Below are 16,536 nucleotides of genomic sequence, written 5' to 3'. Positions count from 1 at the left end.
GGCAAGTGCTAACAGGTTATGGTGTAAATATTCTTAAGAAAAAATGTGTTAAGTTTACTGTTTTTCTTAAATTTTTTCAGGTTGTATGAAAAGTTACAAAGATAAGGTTAGGGTTAGGGGCGGCTTTGCTTATGTAATTTTTTATTTATTTTTTAATTTTTTTTATGACTTCATCTGTATAAAATTGAATGACATCTGACCACATAGCCTCATCATATTTGTACAATTTTTCAATGAAATCAAGACCTAAAATAAACTCTGTCGTCTTCAGTTGCCTCCTGTCTCGTGTATCTTCCAGTTGTGCTAGATAATAAGATAACAGATTCCTCTTTTCCTATTTTTTTAGCCAGGCCAAAAAGGTTTCTAGCTGCTTCAGGTCATGTGATCTTGTGTGGATTAACACACACGTTTTGTGCTCTTTTATGGCAGAGGAACAATTTTAAAAGACAAATGATACACAATGAAGTGTAGCTTTGATAGTCAGAGTTGCATTGCATCAGACATTGTTGGAAAAAGAGTGTTTTTATTTCCATGTAGTGGTGAAATGTGTAGTTTCTTTGTCATTTGGGACGATTGTGCCATTCCTCTGACTCCTGCATGTGTTGGTGTTTTCTCCAGGCAGCAGGGAAGCAGCGTTCACGTACGCCATCAGCGCAGCAGGTGTGGTGAACGCAGTGAGCCGAGCTTGCAGGGAAGGCGAGCTCTCAACATGCGGCTGCAGCCGAGCCGCTCGACCCCGAGACCTGCCGAGAGACTGGCTGTGGGGCGGCTGCGGGGACAACGTCAACTACGGATACCGCTTCGCTCGGGAGTTCGTGGACGCACGAGAGCGAGAGAAGAACTACCCCAAGGGTTCGATAGATCATGCACGCACGCTAATGAACCTGCAGAACAACGAGGCTGGACGAATGGTGAGAAAGAACGCACACACACACACACACACGCGCGCGCACTTCAAACAAGTAATCCAAGGGTTATGTTGGGTTGAATGAGTTGATTGGGAAACCCACAGGTAGACTGCACAATATATCACACTATATCTGCTAAACAGGCGATAATGTAATGTTCCTGATATGTGAGTGTTTTAATGTATCATGTCTTCATCTGATCTAAAAATCAGAAATCCATTAACAAAAAAAAATCAACTATACTACAAGTTTATTCAAGTGTACTCTAAGTATACTAATACATACTTGGAGAAAAATACACTGTCAGATATCTGAAAGAATACTTAAACTTAGGGTTATATACATATTTTTTTTTAATTAGTTTTAAAATATATTTTTAGTACTTATTTTTAAACTCATTTAATTAATTTTGGTCCATAAATTAAATAATTTATGTATTTTCATGTAAACAAGTTTTATTCTAGTAAACAATTTTCCCAGAACAGATTTCAAACCTCCTTTACTCAAATTCATGTTGTAGTATTTTGGATGAGACTTGTTGTCTTGAAATGTGCTATAAATAAAAATGACTGGACTTGACCAGAAATGACCAGCTAATCAGTGAACAAAAGACAGAACGATTATTAGTGTTTTTAATAACGGTAAATCATTCAGCCTGCGGTCAGGAGATCATGCATTTGAATCCTGGAGATAGAAAAGGATAAGCTTCCTCTGTCAGTTCTTGCAGAAAGTACCTTCACATCCCAAGATTGGTAGCGTTGGTGTGATGGGGAGAGCTAGTTAGATTTTAGATGTGTATGGGTAATTTTAAGTCACGATTTAGTTTACGTTCACTTACACTTATAAATAATGAATGTATAGGACAGTATTGTGGGTATTGTAGTAGATATAGTATAGTGTTGTACAATACAGTATAGTACAGCATAGTGTAATATAATACAGCGTAGTGTGGTATAGTACAGCGTAGTGTGGTGTAGTACAGCGTAGTGTGGTATAGTACAGCGTAGTGTGGTGTAGTACAGCGTAGTGTGGTATAGTACAGTGTAGTGTGATGTAGTACAGTGTAGTGTGGTGTAGTATGGTGTAGTGTGGTATAGTACAGTGTAGTGTGATATAATACAGCATAGTGTGGTGTAGTACTGCGTAGTGTAGTGTAGTACAGCGTAGTGAGGTATAGTACAGCGTAGTGTGATGTAGTACAGCGTAGTGCGGTGTAGTACAGTGTAGTGTGATGTAGTACAGCGTAGTGTAGTGTAGTACAGTGTAGTGTGATGTAGTACAGCGTAGTGTGGTGTAGTACTGCGTAGTGTGGTGTAGTACAGTGTAGTGTAGTGTAGTACAGCGTAGTGTAGTACAGTGTAATGTGATGTAGTACAGCGTAGTGTGGTGTAGTACTGCGTAGTGTGGTGTAGTACAGTGTAGTGTAGTACAGTGTAGTGTGATGTAGTACAGCGTAGTGTGATGTAGTACAGCGTAGTGTAGTACAGTGTAGTGTGATGTAGTACAGCGTAGTGTGGTGTAGTACTGCGTAGTGTGGTGTAGTACAGTGTAGTACAGTGTAGTGTGATGTAGTACAGCGTAGTGTAGTACAGTGTAGTGTGATGTAGTACAGCGTAGTGTGGTGTAGTACTGCGTAGTGTGGTGTAGTACAGTGTAGTGTGGTGTAGTACAGCGTAGTGTGGTGTAGTACAGTGTAGTGTGGTGTAGTACAGTGTAGTGTAGTGCTGTGTAGTGTGGTGTAGTACAGCGTAGTGTGGTATAGTACTGCGTAGTGTGGTGTAGTACAGTGTAGTGTAGTGCTGTGTAGTGTGATGTTGTACAGCGTAGTGTGGTGTAGTACTGCGTAGTGTGGTGTAGTACAGTGTAGTGTAGTGCTGTGTAGTGTGATGTAGTACAGCGTAGTGTGGTATAGTACTGCGTAGTGTGGTGTAGTACAGTGTAGTGTAGTGCTGTGTAGTGTGATGTAGTACAGCGTAGTGTGGTATAGTACTGCGTAGTGTGGTGTAGTACAGTGTAGTGTAGTGCTGTGTAGTGTGATGTAGTACAGCGTAGTGTGGTGTAGTACTGCGTAGTGTGGTGTAGTACAGTGTAGTGTTGTGTAGTACTGCGTAGTGTGGTGTAGTACAGTGTAGTGTGGTGTAGTACAGTGTAGTGTAGTGCTGTGTAGTGTGGTGTAGTACAGCGTAGTGTGGTATAGTACAGTGTAGTGTGGTGTAGTACAGTGTAGTGTGGTGTAGTACAGTGTAGTGTGGTATAGTACAGTGTAGTGTGATATAATACAGCATAGTGTGGTGTAGTACTGTGTAGTGTGGTATAGTACAGCGTAGTGTGGTATAGTACTGCGTAGTGTGATGTAGTACAGCGTAGTGTGGTGTAGTACAGCGTAGTGTGGTATAGTACAGTGTAGTGTAGTGTAGTACAGTGTAGTGTGATGTAGTACAGCGTAGTGTGGTGTAGTACTGCGTAGTGTGGTATAGTACAGTGTAGTGTGATATAATACAGCATAGTGTGGTGTAGTACTGCGTAGTGTAATGTAGTACAGCGTAGTGTGGTGTAGTACAGCGTAGTGTGGTGTAGTACTGCGTAGTGTGGTGTAGTACAGCGTAGTGTGGTGTAGTATGGTGTAGTGTGGTGTAGTACTGCGTAGTGTGGTGTAGTACAGCGTAGTGTGGTGTAGTATGGTGTAGTGTGGTATAGTACAGTGTAGTGTGATATAATACAGCATAGTGTGGTGTAGTACTGCGTAGTGTAATGTAGTACAGCGTAGTGTGGTATAGTACAGCGTAGTGTGGTGTAGTACAGCGTAGTGTGGTGTAGTATGGTGTAGTGTGATATAATACAGCATAGTGTGGTGTGGTGTAGTACAGCGTAGTGTGGTGTAGTACTGAGTAGTGTAGTACAGCGTAGTGTGGTATAGTACAGTGTAGTGTGATATAATACAGCATAGTGTGGTGTGGTGTAGTACAGCGTAGTGTGGTGTAGTACTGAGTAGTGTAGTACAGCGTAGTGTGATGTAGTACAGCGTAGTGTAGTACAGTGTAGTGTGATGTAGTACAGCGTAGTGTGGTGTAGTACTGCGTAGTGTGGTGTAGTACAGTGTAGTACAGTGTAGTGTGATGTAGTACAGCGTAGTGTAGTACAGTGTAGTGTGATGTAGTACAGCGTAGTGTGGTGTAGTACTGCGTAGTGTGGTGTAGTACAGTGTAGTGTGGTGTAGTACAGCGTAGTGTGGTGTAGTACAGTGTAGTGTGGTGTAGTACAGTGTAGTGTAGTGCTGTGTAGTGTGGTGTAGTACAGCGTAGTGTGGTATAGTACTGCGTAGTGTGGTGTAGTACAGTGTAGTGTAGTGCTGTGTAGTGTGATGTTGTACAGCGTAGTGTGGTGTAGTACTGCGTAGTGTGGTGTAGTACAGTGTAGTGTAGTGCTGTGTAGTGTGATGTAGTACAGCGTAGTGTGGTATAGTACTGCGTAGTGTGGTGTAGTACAGTGTAGTGTAGTGCTGTGTAGTGTGATGTAGTACAGCGTAGTGTGGTATAGTACTGCGTAGTGTGGTGTAGTACAGTGTAGTGTAGTGCTGTGTAGTGTGATGTAGTACAGCGTAGTGTGGTGTAGTACTGCGTAGTGTGGTGTAGTACAGTGTAGTGTTGTGTAGTACTGCGTAGTGTGGTGTAGTACAGTGTAGTGTGGTGTAGTACAGTGTAGTGTAGTGCTGTGTAGTGTGGTGTAGTACAGCGTAGTGTGGTATAGTACAGTGTAGTGTGGTGTAGTACAGTGTAGTGTGGTGTAGTACAGTGTAGTGTGGTATAGTACAGTGTAGTGTGATATAATACAGCATAGTGTGGTGTAGTACTGTGTAGTGTGGTATAGTACAGCGTAGTGTGGTATAGTACTGCGTAGTGTGATGTAGTACAGCGTAGTGTGGTGTAGTACAGCGTAGTGTGGTATAGTACAGTGTAGTGTAGTGTAGTACAGTGTAGTGTGATGTAGTACAGCGTAGTGTGGTGTAGTACTGCGTAGTGTGGTATAGTACAGTGTAGTGTGATATAATACAGCATAGTGTGGTGTAGTACTGCGTAGTGTAATGTAGTACAGCGTAGTGTGGTGTAGTACAGCGTAGTGTGGTGTAGTACTGCGTAGTGTGGTGTAGTACAGCGTAGTGTGGTGTAGTATGGTGTAGTGTGGTGTAGTACTGCGTAGTGTGGTGTAGTACAGCGTAGTGTGGTGTAGTATGGTGTAGTGTGGTATAGTACAGTGTAGTGTGATATAATACAGCATAGTGTGGTGTAGTACTGCGTAGTGTAATGTAGTACAGCGTAGTGTGGTATAGTACAGCGTAGTGTGGTGTAGTACAGCGTAGTGTGGTGTAGTATGGTGTAGTGTGATATAATACAGCATAGTGTGGTGTGGTGTAGTACAGCGTAGTGTGGTGTAGTACTGAGTAGTGTAGTACAGCGTAGTGTGGTATAGTACAGTGTAGTGTGATATAATACAGCATAGTGTGGTGTGGTGTAGTACAGCGTAGTGTGGTGTAGTACTGAGTAGTGTAGTACAGCGTAGTGTGGTATAGTACAGTGTAGTGTGATATAATACAGCATAGTGTGGTGTGGTGTAGTACAGCGTAGTGTGGTGTAGTACTGAGTAGTGTAGTACAGCGTAGTGTGGTATAGTACAGTGTAGTGTGATATAATACAGCATAGTGTGGTGTGGTGTAGTACAGCGTAGTGTGGTGTAGTACTGAGTAGTGTAGTACAGCGTAGTGTGGTATAGTACAGTGTAGTGTGATATAATACAGCATAGTGTGGTGTGGTGTAGTACAGCGTAGTGTGGTGTAGTACAGCGTAGTGTAGTACAGCGTAGTGTGGTGTAGTACAGCGTAGTGTGGTGTAGTACAGTGTAGTGTAGTACAGTGTAGTGTGATGTAGTACAGCGTAGTGTGGTATAGTACAGCGTAGTGTAGTACAGAATAGTGTAGTGTAGTGCAGTACAGCATAGTAGTCAGTGTAGTAGTGGTATGTTCTTCCTTGGAATAAACACCAAACTATAATACATATAGTACTGTGCAAAAGTCTTAGGCACCATATTTTTTTTAGTATATACTTTGCTATGACATTTTAGAATTCCAAACATTAGTTTTCCAGCACAAAATTAAATGTTACAGAAAAATGTCAGCAGGTTACAGGTAAAGAAAGCAGCAGGTTACATAAGAGACCACTTTTCAGATAAAAACATAATGAAGGCTGCTGGATTTCACTGCAGAAATAAGAAGCAAGTGCGAAGAACAGAAGAACTGTGGCAGGTTCTGCAAGATGCTCAGTAAAACTTACAGCTAATTTCCTTATAAAACTGCACACATTGTACCTGAGACTACTATTTTTTTTAAGCGAAGGATCGTCACACCAAATATTGACTTTTTTTCATTTATTACTCTTTACTGCTCTTTATTATATTTTTTTAAATGTAGAAACATTTAGTTTCATTATTTTTGAAGGCATCTTTGCTCTACAGCATTTCTTTACAACTTTTGCACAGTACTGTATATTTCACCAGAAAGTAAGCTAAAAAGTGACTTAAACATACTCTCACACATCTAAAATCTAAGTATTTCTCCTTCTGTCACACAAACGTTACCAATCTGGGCCTAATTTTATGTTACTCTTTCGGTTACTTTAAACTAAAGTGCATTTATTAATAACTATAGTGTAGTGTAGTGTAGTAACGTATAATATCATATAGTATAGTAGCTTGTGTAGTAATAGTATCTTCAAAGTATTCTTCAAAATAAACCCAAAACGGTAATAAATTGACTTTACTTAAGGAGTACTAGAAAGTGACTTACTCTCACACATCTAAAATCTAACTACTTTTCCACTATCACACTTTCCAGTTAAATAGTTTACTTCCAATTAAAGGGCATTATAATACAGTGTAGTAGTAGTAGTTATAGTATCTTCATAGTATTCTTCAGAATAAACTCAGAACTGTAAAAATTTTCTTTTTGTCCCAGTTCAGTCTGATGCAAGTATAAAACTAGGGAGCTCATATGTTATGAATAAGTAAACTTGGTATAGTGTACATTACTACTTAAAACTATACTATACTAAGGTATACTTTATACTGTTCACAGAACAAACCCAATGTTCAGGAATACAAGTACATTATGAGGTCTTGTCCACATTATCCAGCTCTGGCATATTTTAGACTAAATAAGAAAATAAGAAGGCAGCCTCTGCTGGTCCAGGAGAACATCCAAAACACACATTGGTGCTTTTAGACATTGCACTCGCATACCAGAAACTTTATCACCATTTCAATGCATTTATAAACCTTTTATAGTGTTGTGGTTCTATAGGGCCAGCGGGTCGTAACAATGCGCGGGAACGAAGTCGGTTTGGGAACCAGCACCATCTAAACATAAACTAGCCTCTCGGTTGTAGGTTTTGGGCCCGACTACAGCAGAGGCAGCCCACATGTCTATACGGTGTAGTCCAGGACAAGAACAGCAACAACCGCTGCTCCCAGTGTTCTTTGTGGAATGTTTGTGTATCTTGGGGTGTGTGTTTGTGAAGAGTGGCCTAATAGCCCGAGCCAGAGGAAGAGATAATTTACTGGAAGTGTAGAAGACCAAATGGCATCCGCACCAGGCTAATGCCCTTGGAGTCTGGTCAGGGTCGGGAGGTCAAAGCGCATTCCTTTTACAGGTCCATGGCCAGGCTCTGGACTCACCAGCCTCTGACCATGAAATGTCTATTGAACGTAGATTGTCTCCCAGATAAGTATTCATCAGTTCCAAGCAGGTTAGGGTGTAACTTTTCAAATTTATGCCACGGCACTGAATTTTTTATTGTGTTTGGTGTTGATAAATTTTTTGTCGCAGCAGTTCCGAGAGTAGTCCCGTTGCTAGGTAAATCACAGGTTTATATGAATGCGTTATCATTTCTATAGTAACAACTTACACAGGGACTTGTTTACAGCTGCTATAATGTAAGTGATAACAAGAATTGACTTATCTGACAGACGTTCCACAACATTTCCATAACTATTAATAGATAAAAATGTCTCAGGCCTTAATGAATAAAACATTTTATTTGTCAAATTGATGTGGTATGAGAGGAATAAAACACTTCTGGATGTACCATTATGGAAAAATCATTCAACTTTAAGGTGGACACAGTAACTCCACTTCATCGCACCACACCACTGTTGATTAATGTCATATAACAGCACTCTCCCAAGTGTTTTATTCCTTACATAACGTTCCTACGATGTTTTATAAACGTTTGCGTTAATGACGTTATGGAAACAGTGTTAACATTCGTACGACTTAATATAGCAGCAATGTTGCAGGAACGTATACACACCTTGTTTAAAAATGTTCTTAGAACAGATTGTTCAGCTAACATAGAATTGTTAATTAAACTCTAATTAAACTGATCAGTACTGATGTCAGATTTCTTACATTAACCTGTTGTATGTTTGAGGAAAGAGTCCAGAGTCGTGTGTGTGTGGTGTGTGTGTGTGTGTGTGTGTGTGTGTGAGAGAGAGTGTGAGTGCCTGGTCGGATGCTCTCAGGTGGACGTAAAGCGAGCAGCTGGCTTATCGGCGCTGCAGAATATCAGCTCATGCCCCCAGACCAGGCAGGAATGTGCTCTGTTTTTGTCCCTTGCTTGCTGGCAGGACACACCTCGCTCTTTCCGCTGGTCCCCTGAGTGCTTTTTCGGTGTCATAAAAAGTCCATTTGCCTGCTGCGGTGGGTGTGGAACACGACAGAGCTTCTGCTCTTCTCCTGTTTGTCTTTGAGCAGATGAGCTTATTTAAGGTGTTTACAGAGCAGAAGCCCTCTCTCTGGGATTATAGCCATTCTGAGTGGCCTCGGCTTTCAACCCCAGGTGAGGAGGTCAAGGCGTGGTTGTGTTCTATGCAGGGACGAGAACCGACAAGCGTCGTCTGACCCCTCACCAGACCGTTTGCTTTTCTTCTCCTGAAGAGTTATAAGCCCCGAGTGTTTACTGTTGCCCTTTTTGTCTTTTTGGCTATTAATTTTCTTTGGAAGTGCATGACCTTGGCAGGGGTATGGCTTTGGTTTTGTACTTAACATTTGTAGATGTTCCTACAGCATTTTTAGTTGTAGGAGTGTTAACATGTAATGTTTATTTGTCCGAGTAGATGTTGTTTGCTGGTTAATGTTAATAGAACATTGTAGGAATGTTAAATAGGGAATAAAAGCTTCAGGACATGCCGTTATAGGAAAATAATCAACAACAAGGTGGTGTGATGCAAATCAATGCAATGCAGAGTTACTGTTATCGTGCCGAATTTGATTCTTTTCCAATAACATCATGTCCCAAATGTCTTACACCACAACAGTTTGCAAACACTAATATTTTGTTTATCTGTTTATATTATTATATTGTATGATTTCATATAAATTAAGACAAAAGAAAGCATATGAACACTAACCCAACCCCTAAGCCTAATCTTAACCTTAGTAACTTTTAATACAAATTAAATTGTTACAAATTTTCCAACTGTGAGCCCATGTTGGTCAAAGAAAATCTGATTTTAATTAAAATCATTTATATTTTCCTTTAAAATAGGAAAAGATTAAGTGTGGACACTTTTTAGTCACGTCCATGTTTAACTGATCTCTCTCTCTCTCTCTTTTAATAAGACAAAAACCACAGCTTGTCATGTTTCTCAGAAACTTCTTTGTCTTGAAGAATTTCCCACATCAGGAAACTTACTATTACAAAGCACTGAAACTGGAGACTCCTTCCATGTTAAATGAAACGTCTCCTCAAAATAAATAAAACTTCACCATATGAATATATACATGTTTTTCTTTGTTAATTAACGCTATGGCGAGGGCAGCCGTCGCGCCGTGTGACCCCTTGGATATTTTGCAAGCAGCTCAGCTTGTTTGCCTGAGATTTATCTTGCGTGGAGAGGCTCAGCGCCCTGATGCCTTTGTGTAGGTGACAGAAGCCTAGTACAGGGATTGATCGAGCTTCCCCGATGCCTTCCAGCTCACGGCCCCAGGGGAGGAGGGGTGCATGGGTTTGGTTTCGGTGAAGGATAGCGTGTGTGGATGGTGTGCGGTCATGGCTCTGTGGGTCACAAAAGGCTCAGTGCTTTGCAAAGGCGTTTGCCATTGCCACACAAAGTAACTGAAGCAGAGCTGTCTGACACTGACACCAAAACACACACACACACAGTCTGAGCAAACATCCTTACTTTTATACCTTAAATGAACCACGTTGCAGTAACACAAGGAGAATGAAGAGAAGTGACCTGTGAGGTTATACTGCGTAACACAAACCATGTTGGATTACTGATTTATCTTATTTTACTCCTCGAATTGATGTACGTCTTTTGTTAAGAAGGTCAGAATGGAATTTGTGGACAGTTTCTCAGAAATTAGCGTCTTGGTCAAGGGCGAAAGTTTGTGTACCCGAAGATAAGACATATATTGATTTTATAGCAATTTATAGTGTCAGGTTTATCAGAAGGAAGTATAACAGTATAATTTATCTTAAACTATTATTGATACTGTAGCAAAAAATAATATCAGTTCAAAAGATTCCAGCTTTCTTTTGAACATGATTGTAGATATCTTCTAATAACTTACCTTTACAACTAAGTTGTTATATTAGGACCACCCCAGATATGTTCGCATGGTATCTCTGGCAAAACCTTTTTCCTAACATTTTGAATTTTTGTCTTGTTGCAGGATTTGCTCACATTCTTTTTTTTAAACTCTTTCTTGTCGATAAACTTTAAAAGTGAGATATATTTCCACGTTTCCCATTCAATCACCATGGGGGCAAAAACTTTTGCACTCAACTCTTATTCTTTGAAGTATTGCGACGTCCATATTCAGCATATTCAGATACATGTGGAATAATCTCAAATTTCCTTTTTTAAAGCATTTGTGTACATAAATTTTAAAATTGAGATACTTTTTCAGTTTTCCCATTTAAACACCATGGGGGCACAAACTTTTGCACTCAGCTCTAGGCTTTGAATGTAGCCTGACATCCTTATTCAGTGTATTCAGATTGAAAAGTGTGACACTCACATTTCTTTTACTAAAATTTTCTCGTAGATACATTTTAAAATGTTCATTTTTTCCCCATTCTAACATCATGGGGGGCACAGACTTTTGCACTCATCTCTAAGCTTTGAATGTATTGTGACATCCTTATTCAGCGTATTCAGGCGCAAACAGCCAGAGAGTAACAAAACAACCATCAGATTTGTAGCTCGCTCGTAGAAGAGAATCGGGTTTTGTTGTATTTGAGCTCCACTTTCCCGAGCTTCTGTTATCTACGCACACCTTTAGGGTCCGTTTGTTTACTCCAGCCTGTCCCCCACCCCAGCCGGCCCCGACCCCGGCTCTGTCTGAGCACGCTTCATTGTGCTCGTGCCCAAGACCGTGTCCTTTCTCTGCACCAGTGAGTCTGACTGTCTTTCACACCATGAGAGCGAGAGAGGAAAGAGATAGTGAGTGAATGAATGGAACAAGAGTTATTATTTCCACATGGTTTTGATTTGTATCGTTCTTTTTCTGAAGTGTTGAAGATATAGGATGTTTGTATCGGTGCGTGCATGCGTGCGTGCGTACGTGTGTGTGTGTGTGTGTGTGAGAGAGAGAGAGAGAGAGAGAGAGAGAGAGAGAGAGAGACAGATGGGGCCAGGCTGGTATGCAGGTAAGAGTGCTGCTTGTCAGAGAATGTGCTTTAAAGTGTGAAAGCTCAGTCTTCACTCTTTATGCAAACAGGTAAGAAGGAGGGGAAGCAGCAGCTGTCAGCTGAGGGGGGTCGGCCAATGCACCACCTCTACAAAGACGCCTGTTAAAGCAGCGTCTCGCATGAGGTGTTAAAGGGAGGTGCCAGGCCAGGGGCCCTAGTGAGGAAAGATACTGAAACTGATTGAAGGACAGAGAGAGAGAGAGAGAGAGAGAGAGACAGAGACGTTTGATTTTCCCATGATCAGGATGCGCCATAGTCACAAAGACACAAAGCCAGTTCAAGCGCTTCATTCTCCTTTATACCACAGCACTGCTGAATGCTAGATTCTGATTGGTCAGACAGTGTTGATTAATTTTCTATAACAGCAGCTCCAACAATAATGCAGCTATTAATGTGCTTGATCTAATATTCTACCATTTCTGTAGTAACAACTTACACAAGGACACTGCATATAAACAAATAAAACAATGGGTGTTTTCTATAAGGAGATTTGTATTTAGCATTTTTAAGAAGGAGTCTCCAGTGTCAGTGCTTTGAAATAGTCAGAGGTAAAGCTGTAGCCTTAAGCTTTCCGTCATGGAAAGTCTTCACGTCAGAGGAGTTTACACTTTGTGATTTCTTGGTAACATGACATGCTGCGTTTTTTCTGTCTTATTTACTTCAAGAGAGAAAAAAAGAGAGGTGAGGGAACGACTGTTTATTGCTGCTGTAACGTAATAAATAACACTTTCTATAACAACAGGAAGAAACTTTTTTTTGTGTGTGGAAATACCAGACCATTATATGTTACTAATATTGGATTTTAAAAAGATACACGATTTTCATTTATAAAAAAATAAATAAATTAATCATTGACAGATTGCTGTGGTATAAGAGCAATAGAACACTTCAGGATGTGCTGTTATTGGAACATAATATGAAAAATAATAATTAAAAAAAAAAAACTTTGGAGGTTATAATAGTAACTGCTTTGTTGATTATTTTCCTGTAACAGCACACCTCCAAATGTTTAGTACAGTTTTAATGTGTGGAAATGATTACTATGAGTTAATCAAAAGCAGTTCTTTTTTTGACTTTTTTTTTTAATAATCTTTTTTTTTAATAAGTTTGATTACAGTGATAAATAAAAACACACAAAGCCAGCAATTAGTTCCCAATAGCACTACTTTAAATGCTTCCCTATTGATTCAGCTGCAGTTTCTGTGATCTGGGATCAGCAGGAAGTCCACTTGGACCTCACTGTGTTTGAGAACAAAATGACCATTCATCTCATTGTTCTCCGACTGTGAGCCCTGTCACTCTGTTTGTCAAGAGAGTGTAAACCCTGAAAATTCCCTGGAGGCTGTAAAACACTGCCACTTGGACACACTCCATGTAATGATTCTTTTTGTCCTGTGGAGGGCAGTGTGAGCATGCAAAATGGTAGAAATGTACATACATTTACAGAAAAACATCTGAAAACTGCTTATACTGGGACTATTTAATAGTAATACAGGCCACCTACCCTCCCCTTCACTAGTTTCTATTCACCGTGACAAATTTTTCAAATTAAATTTTGCATAATAAACAAATTATTGCGGACCATAACTAACTGTAACAATATGTATATTTTTAGCAAGTTTAAATTGTGCTAACGTAACGCTTTATCTACTTTCAAATACAAATGTAGCAATACGTGAATCTATATTAGCCGCACTTTGTAAAAGAGGGAACTAATTAATAATACAATTATGATGTGACTTTAAAGAGTTAAAATCTGCCCTAGATTTTATGAGACATGTGAGAAAATTGATCAGAGAGTGAAAACGGTCTCCACAGCAGGTTTGCTGAAAATTTGTTCTGAAAATCTGAGTATAATAATAATAATAATAATAATAATAATAATAAGGGTTATTGCATCATAATACATAAGAACCAATCAGGTTCAATATGCAAATGCAGCCTATACAGCAGTTTACCAGGGTAAGTGAGGGGGCATGTGTGGGGTAGAAGATGTTTTTAATTTGCATATTCATGCAATCTGGATTTCTTGATGAGGGTATTTTACTGAAAAGGCCATGTTTCTGCTGCCTAATAACCTTCTTCCTGTTGAACTGGAAGTGATTCTCAAACATTTTCAGCCAGGGCCCCATTAAAGTATAAAAAATCTGCAGACCCTCTCTTAATTTATGAACATAATCCATCTATTCAACTATTCAGTTAATTTAATGTGTACCATAATATTTTTCTTTTTTTTAAATATTTTTAATTTTTAAAATTTTTTTTTAGAAAATTGCCATTAGATTTAAACGGACTCTTTATAGGCATACTTTTTTAAGTTTTTAAGTTATTGATGTTTGAATTAAACTTATTAAACCCCAAATGATCAGTCAAATAGGCTAATAATTATAAGAACTCATTGATACAACGTTGAAAATAGTGGGTTGTGATTTCCAGCACTGTAACAGAATAGAAAAATCATGGACCCCTGGGGTCCCCGGATCCCACTTTCAGAGCCATGATGTATAATTTGTTCTAGATTTGAATAAAACAGTAAGTTTTGGATGACTTTAAAACTACCCTCTGGCTACACTCAATGTAATGAACTATATTGACCCATAGGAGGCAGTGTATTTGTACAAAAACAAATTACTTTCACTGAGACTTCTACTTCTGAGCTCAAAAATGTATTCTAAAACTGTAGTATTAGTAAAGTTAAAACATTATTGGAATATTATTATATATTATATATTATTATATATTTTTATAAACAACAATAACTATGTTACTGTGTAAACACATTAAACCAAATTGTATGTTTTAATTTTTTTAATTATATGTATCTTGTTTTTTTCCTCTGTTCAATATCTGTATTCATGAAATTTTCATTCCTATCCCTATTTAGAAGCTTATTACAGAGGGCTTCCTCAAAAAGTTGGAGAATTATTGGATTAATGAACAATTTTTTAATAACATGGCATTTTCTTGATTAAATGATGATTTGATGAAATGATTAATCTAGTGACATTCCAACAAGTCTTTCTCTCGAGAGCGTCCTCACAGTAAAAATGAGATTTTTGGTTTACACATTTTTAATTACATAAATTTATACATATTTCATTAGAAAAAAATTTCAGTACCAGAATTATGTGTAACAATATCAGCAATCCACTTACAAAGATTTATTGTGATATGTCATTATTATTATTATTATTATTATTATTATTAAATTACCCTATTTATAATAAAAATGATGCTAGTATCTATGCTATACTCTTAAATCAACTGTCACCATCATAAACATATCTCTATTCCTCTGTTCCTAGGCGGTGTATAATCTGGCTAATGTGGCGTGTAAGTGCCATGGCGTCTCCGGTTCGTGCAGTCTGAAGACTTGCTGGTTACAGCTTGCTGACTTCCGGCGTGTTGGTGAGTTCCTGAAGGAGAAGTACGACAGCGCCACGGCCATGCGCATCAACCGGCGTGGCAAGCTGGAGCAGGTGAACCAGCGCTTCAACGCTCCCACCTCTGAGGACCTGGTGTACATCGACCCGAGCCCGGACTACTGCCTGCGCAACGAGAGCACGGGCTCGCTGGGAACGCACGGCCGTCTCTGCAACAAGACCTCGGAGGGCATGGACGGCTGTGAGCTGATGTGCTGCGGCCGCGGATACGACCAGTTCAAGACCTACAAGCACGAGCGCTGCCACTGCAAGTTCCACTGGTGCTGCTACGTCAAGTGCAAGCGTTGCACGTCACTCGTCGACCAGTTCGTCTGCAAGTAACCAAGACACTGGTTAGAGACACACTGAGCAATTAGCAGGCGAGATGGGGACGGACCTTCTGGGGCCCAGAAGGAGTGAAATGTACTAAAATGATAAATAAAATCTAAAGAAATGTTTAAGTATAGGTATTAATTAAGTACAAGCGTGTGGTGGATGGTGATTTTTCGACACTTTGCTTTCACTCAAGAGGAAAAGACGAGGTATGATGAGAAGGAAGTTTTGCTTTCAGGCCTTCTTTCCCTTGGTAGCGTCTCATGAGAAAGAAACTGTCTACAAAAACAGATTTATCACGCTAGTAATCCAGCATGCTGCTCCGCCCACTCCTCTCACGGACGCTCCCTAAACCTCCCCTGCGACAGAGCTCTTAAAATCCTCGGGTCAGCCCCTGACCTCGAATGCTGGACTATGGATGATGCTGTGTGTGTTGACCTGTGAAATCTATGTTGCTAGTTAAAGCATTTATAGTCACCAAAATGTCTGACTGTACCCTGATGATTTAAAAGCACCACCAGACACTAGTTTTTGACCTTGAGAAGCTTTTAGCTCGGTTCACTATGAACTGTTGTGACGTTCAGAGCTCTCTCTGTCTGTGAGGGTCTTCCCTCTTACCGTCATCTCGAGGAATTTCATCTCCTCCAAGGATATCCAATGATCAAGTGCCTCAAAACAGTGAGCCACGTATTCAGATTTTAAAAAAGAGCAAAGGAAAAAAATGGGGCTTTGTGATAAGGACTGCAAAATAATATTTTAGCCAAACAACAGTGGTTCAGATTATATTTTATTAATTGCTTGTCATGTTATACATCGTATGTATTGTTCTGATTATTATTTTTTGATACAGAGGCTTCTACTGTCGAGTTTTTATTTTAGCAGGGGCAATATAGCCAGGCCATGGAGGAAGATTTTAGTAAAATGGCCTTTTGTCAATCAGTGAGTGAATGCAAAACTTGTAAATAACAGTCCATGTATGCAAATTACACTTCATGATTACGACGTCCATGATTTTATATGTTAATCCAGATCGTTTGCTGGCTAATGACCATATGCTTGTTGTGTATATGTATTTCCCCATCATTCAAACCAGTAATATTAAAATTATTAATAGAGATGATTATC

The 16,536-nt window shown here is 39.6% G+C and overlaps 1 protein-coding gene across 2 annotated transcripts in view; it reads left to right on the top strand.

The window, feature by feature from the left end:
- wnt5b (wingless-type MMTV integration site family, member 5b) overlaps window positions 1–16,531 on the top strand; it is a 110,297-nt gene extending 93,766 nt beyond the window's left edge. For both annotated transcript variants that reach the window (XM_026922858.3, XM_034313129.2), the window contains 2 exons: window positions 619–911; window positions 14,962–16,531. In XM_026922858.3, the coding sequence (XP_026778659.1) occupies window positions 619–911; window positions 14,962–15,420 (752 nt within the window). In that variant the 3' untranslated portion in view covers window positions 15,421–16,531. The remainder of the gene's footprint in view (window positions 1–618; window positions 912–14,961) is intronic.
- Window positions 16,532–16,536: the final 5 nt, after the last annotated feature.

The sequence above is a fragment of the Pangasianodon hypophthalmus genome, chromosome 18 (assembly GCF_027358585.1).
Source record: "Pangasianodon hypophthalmus isolate fPanHyp1 chromosome 18, fPanHyp1.pri, whole genome shotgun sequence".
Lineage (NCBI taxonomy): Eukaryota > Metazoa > Chordata > Actinopteri > Siluriformes > Pangasiidae > Pangasianodon > Pangasianodon hypophthalmus.
Note: the sequence above shows the minus strand (reverse complement) of the source record. Positions and strands in the feature narration are given on the sequence as shown.